General features: G+C 34.8%; 1 protein-coding gene across 1 annotated transcript; it reads right to left on the bottom strand.

Moving 5' to 3' along the window:
- Window positions 1–646: 646 nt before the first annotated feature.
- LOC111891474 (probable receptor-like protein kinase At2g39360) lies at window positions 647–4,467 on the bottom strand. The gene is made up of 5 exons (XM_023887534.3): window positions 2,988–4,467; window positions 2,728–2,860; window positions 1,982–2,118; window positions 1,746–1,848; window positions 647–1,222 (listed from the first exon to the last, which is right to left on the bottom strand). Exons 1-5 carry the CDS (start codon window positions 4,287–4,289, stop codon window positions 891–893), a joined length of 2,007 nt encoding a protein of 668 aa, XP_023743302.1. The 5' UTR covers window positions 4,290–4,467; the 3' UTR covers window positions 647–890.
- Between the last annotated feature and the right edge of the window lie 245 nt (window positions 4,468–4,712).

Raw genomic sequence — 4,712 nt, 5'->3', positions numbered from 1 at the left:
CGGGTATTGTGTTTATCTTGGCGACAATCTCATCTCTTGATACTCCAAACGCCAAGGTGTTGTTTCTTATTCCGGTGTGGAGGCCAAATATCGTGGAGTTGCCAATGTAGTTGTAGAAACAAGTTGGATCCGTAATCTGCTATGTGAGCGTCGTTGCCCAACAACCAAATCAACGTTTGTTTACCGCGAAACATCAACACCATATAGATGTCTGCAAATCCGATTAATCATCAACGAACAAAACACATATAGATTGACATTCAATTTGTTTGTGACCAGGTTGCTCGAGGCCAAGTTCGTGTACTGCATGTGCCTTCTCTGCTCAGTATGCCGACATCTTCACCAAAGGACTTACGTCATCCTTTTTTTTAAAATTTTCAATCAAATTTAAACGTTCATATACTCGTTCAAACTATGGGGAGATGATAGTATACATGTTTGTATTCCATGTATATCCCATTATTGTGTATTGTGCAGTATATATTCTTGTATTGTAACCTATTTTGAATCAAGAAAGTCTTTTGGCATAATATAATCGAGCTCCTTGCTAATCTTATGAAATGCTGATGTTCTAAAGTGTAAACAATAATTAACAAACAAATTATAAGAGTATGTTAGTTGACTTACAATCTAAAAGGTTGGAATGTGGAAATACAATATGCTTTACTAAATATAGTCCCACATGATCTACTAGCCATTTACATTATTCTTGTTGACTTTGGACAGGAGTACCGAATAAGTATCCCAAAAATCTCAAAAAGATATTAACTTTATTTATACACTCTAAAAGTGGACCACGAATTCTTTTATTATTATCTTTCCTACTTATTTATTCATCTGATACGTTATATTCACAGGTCTATGAACATAAGAACTATTCTGTTTGACCATTAATAGTCAAACTGTTTTGGTTTCTTTTGATAACAACTATGCAAGACCTCCAAGATATATTCCATTGATGGGCGTTTGTCGTGTTTTTGTTGAAGACAGTTTAAAACAAGTTTAGCCAACTTGAATGCTTCCATTGGAGGAAAATCGTTATTTTGAAGTTGTGGGTCGATAATAATTCTCAAATTAACCTCATCTTGTAGCAATGGAATAGCCCATTGTGCTAGGTTTCTCTTTTGTGGAGGTCTTCTCTTAGCATCATACACCTTCAAACCTGTTAGTATTTCCAACAGTACCACTCCAAAAGCATAGATCTCACTCTTGATTGTCAAGCCTGTCAAAAATGGTGATTGATTGGTCAGTTATTGACACGTATGTTTGGTATGACGGAATCAGAGAAGCAATGGAATTATTCGTTTCCTTGGTTAGAAAAAAATGTTAGGTTTGTCCGATGGAGCGGAATGAGATGTTTTTATTTCATTCCATCTTGGAATGCCATTAAATATTCTACTATAATCTCATTTGGGTTTTGTGAGCTTTAATTATGTTTAATCTTTTAGTTTTATAAACAATAAATTCTATATTTATATAGATAAGTTCTATATAAAATACTATTAAAACTATATGTCGTACTTATACACAATAGAGAATTTTATTAAAACTCATTCCATATCTAGGGGTCCAGCAAACATGATGTGGAATGTAATGATCCATTCCATTCCCATTCTTATTCCATTACTTTGGTCATTCCATTCCATCCAGCCAAAGACATTTGGCCATTGGGGTAAGTGCATGGTAAACGATTGGTTCGATATCCTTTTCTAATACACAAAATATTTCACTTTTAAAGAACATACCATCTTCTTGATAACCAAACCACTCAGGGGCTGCATAATAATATGTATCCATTTGGAACATTTGACGATCAAAAGCAAAATCCAAAAGCCGAGCATTAAAATCCTGAAAATAAGCATGAAATATATATATATATATATATATATATATATATATATATATATATATATATATATATATATATATATATATATAACTGATGTTATGCTGCAAGCGCGTTAATGGCAGTGTAATTTACCGTATCCACCAATATAAGATCGGTCTTAAATGGGTTATATGCTGGCTGGTTTCTCCTATGTAAATAAACCAAGCCTTCAGCTGCTCCTATTGCTATTTTTAATCGTGCAACATAAGAAAGTGAAATTCTACCTGACTCTGCATATAAAGTAATGTAAGAAAGGGAAATGCAATTTTCAATCTTTCATATATGTTAGGGAAATTGAAGAAAATAGCAACATACTTTACTCTTTTTAGTTTTTACGGATACTTTAATTTTCACATATAATAGAAATATTTACTTTAATTTACCCATAACATCAATGTACTTGATTCTTTTTTTTTACCAATAATAGCAATATGTAGCTCATAATAGTAACATACTAACATTCACTCTACACATAATAACAATGTAGAAACAATACTTTACTCATAATAGCAATGTAAGTATAATTTACCAATAATGGCAATACGTAAGAAATGAATTACTATGCCAATATTGGTAGAAAAATGTAAGCATGTTGCTATTATAGGTTAAAAAGAAAATACATTGCTATTATTGGTAAAGAAATGTCAGTTTGTTGCTAATATTGGTAAAGGAATGTAAATATGTTGCTATTATTGGTATGAAAATAATGTATATTGCCCATATTGATAGAGAGAGTAAAGTAAGTTACTATTCTCCCAATTTCCCTATATGTTAGGTCAACCACACAAAGCAAGCAAGGCTATGCCTAAAAGATATTTACAATCGGAAGGTATGCTTACCTCCGTAAAGATATTTATCCAAAGTTATGCCAGAAATGTCCTTGTAAACACAAAATAGTTCGTGCTTATTCAAGCAATATCCCAAGCGTTTTACAAGGTTTGGATGATTGAAATCTTCTAATTTGATGTCCGGCTGCACAATCAAATTGTTAACTTAAGAAACCAGAAGATATCAGAATGCATGAAAAATATACGAGGCTCATTCATTATGCGATTTAAAGTAACTCCCACGTTGTAATCATTTCAAAGATTGGAAGTACCTTTTGTGTTGGAATCTCCATCTTCCTAACATACATCGCTAAACCAACACCTTTTTTTGTTGGAGCATACGTCCTTTCATCAACCCAACCTTTGTAAATGGATTCATGTAAAGCTGTGGATTGCTCTTCGTCTTTGAAACCATTTGTTGCAATCACCAATTCAGCATATGTGAAAGTTCTAAAGCTTCCATAAGTATCGTTTTCAATTACAACATTAACTTCTGCTACTATTGGTTCACGATGCACACTGAAATCAGATTTGCTTCCAATTGCAGCATCAACTGATTTCCCAACGAAAAGAGATCTTAGCTTGAAAATGAATCCTTCATCATCAACAACCGAAGTCGCACTTTCTCTTTCTTTTGAAAGAATAGACTCGAGCTTGACCACAACCTCTGCCATGGTAGGGCGGTGTTTCGGTTGGGGGTGTAAACAAAGGCCTGCTATGCTTGCAAACTCTTTCAACCTTTTTTTGGATACTTGTCCCAATAATCTCGGGTCAATAATTTGATTAATTTTTCCTTCTTTGATTTGGTGTTGAGCCCAAGCTGCTAAACCACATTGTTCTTCATCAAGAGTTGAATCTACAGCTTTTCTTCCTGACAACACCTCAAACAGTACAACCCCAAACGCGTAAACATCAGTTTTCATTGTCAATTTTCCAGAATAGAAATAGCACGGATCTATATACCCAAATGTCCCTTTCACAGCTGTGCTCATATGAGTTCGTGACTGATCTATCACCCCAACTTTAGCCAATCCGAAATCAGAAATTTTAGCTGCAAAGTCTGCATCCAACAAAATATTGGAGCTTTTCACGTCACGATGTATGACTCCATGTTGAGTTGATGTACCTGTGTGAAGGTAGTCTAACCCCCGAGCTGCTCCTATACATATCTTGAGTCTTTGTAACCACGATGAAGATAAATTAGGTGTGCGAAGATGATATTCAAGTGTCCCATTCGGCATGAACTCATAAAGGAGGATCATCTCTATTCCTTCAATGCAATAACCAATTAAGGATACGAGATTACCATGTCGCAGCTTAGAGAGGACCTTGACTTCGGACTCAAACTCATTGGCTCCTTGATCGGACCTGGAGTGCAACCGTTTGACTGCCACTTCGGTCATTGACCCGATTTTGGAACATTTATACACCTTGCCGAATCCTCCCCGGCCAATGACTAAAGCCTCGTCGAAGTTTTGGGTTGCCGATTGAATCTCAGAAAGAGTAAAACGTTGACATGTCTGGTCTGGGAATATGAAAGAGGATTCGGTATCTTTGATAGGTGTGGGTAACATCGTCGGGTAGCTTCTCCTGACCGGACCTTTGACTCTTCACGATCGATATCTCTTGTATCAAAAAAAGGAGCTTCAGATTTTCGGGAGTGAACGGCTGATTTCGTCTGGCTCTTGTGCTGGTTGCTATCGGATGTCCATTGACTCTCGACTGTATTCGTCTTCACGTAATTTCCTTTTCTGTCGATTCATTTAATCATTTTAATTTTCTTTATACCAATAAAATATTTGGCCGGCGGAAGTTTTATAATAAGTTTTCATAGAGATAATATATAAGATTTACCACAATAACTTAATTATTTTTTTTAATTAAAAAAGAAAAATAAATCATTTTTGAAAAATAAACAGAAGTTTAAAAAATGACCTATCTACCCTATTAAATAGCATATGTTATTAACGGGTCACAATCTCAAGTATTAGGTTAGG

The sequence above is a fragment of the Lactuca sativa genome, chromosome 4 (genome assembly GCF_002870075.4).
Source record: "Lactuca sativa cultivar Salinas chromosome 4, Lsat_Salinas_v11, whole genome shotgun sequence".
Taxonomy (NCBI): domain Eukaryota; kingdom Viridiplantae; phylum Streptophyta; class Magnoliopsida; order Asterales; family Asteraceae; genus Lactuca; species Lactuca sativa.
This window is presented reverse-complemented; position numbering and strand designations above follow the sequence as displayed.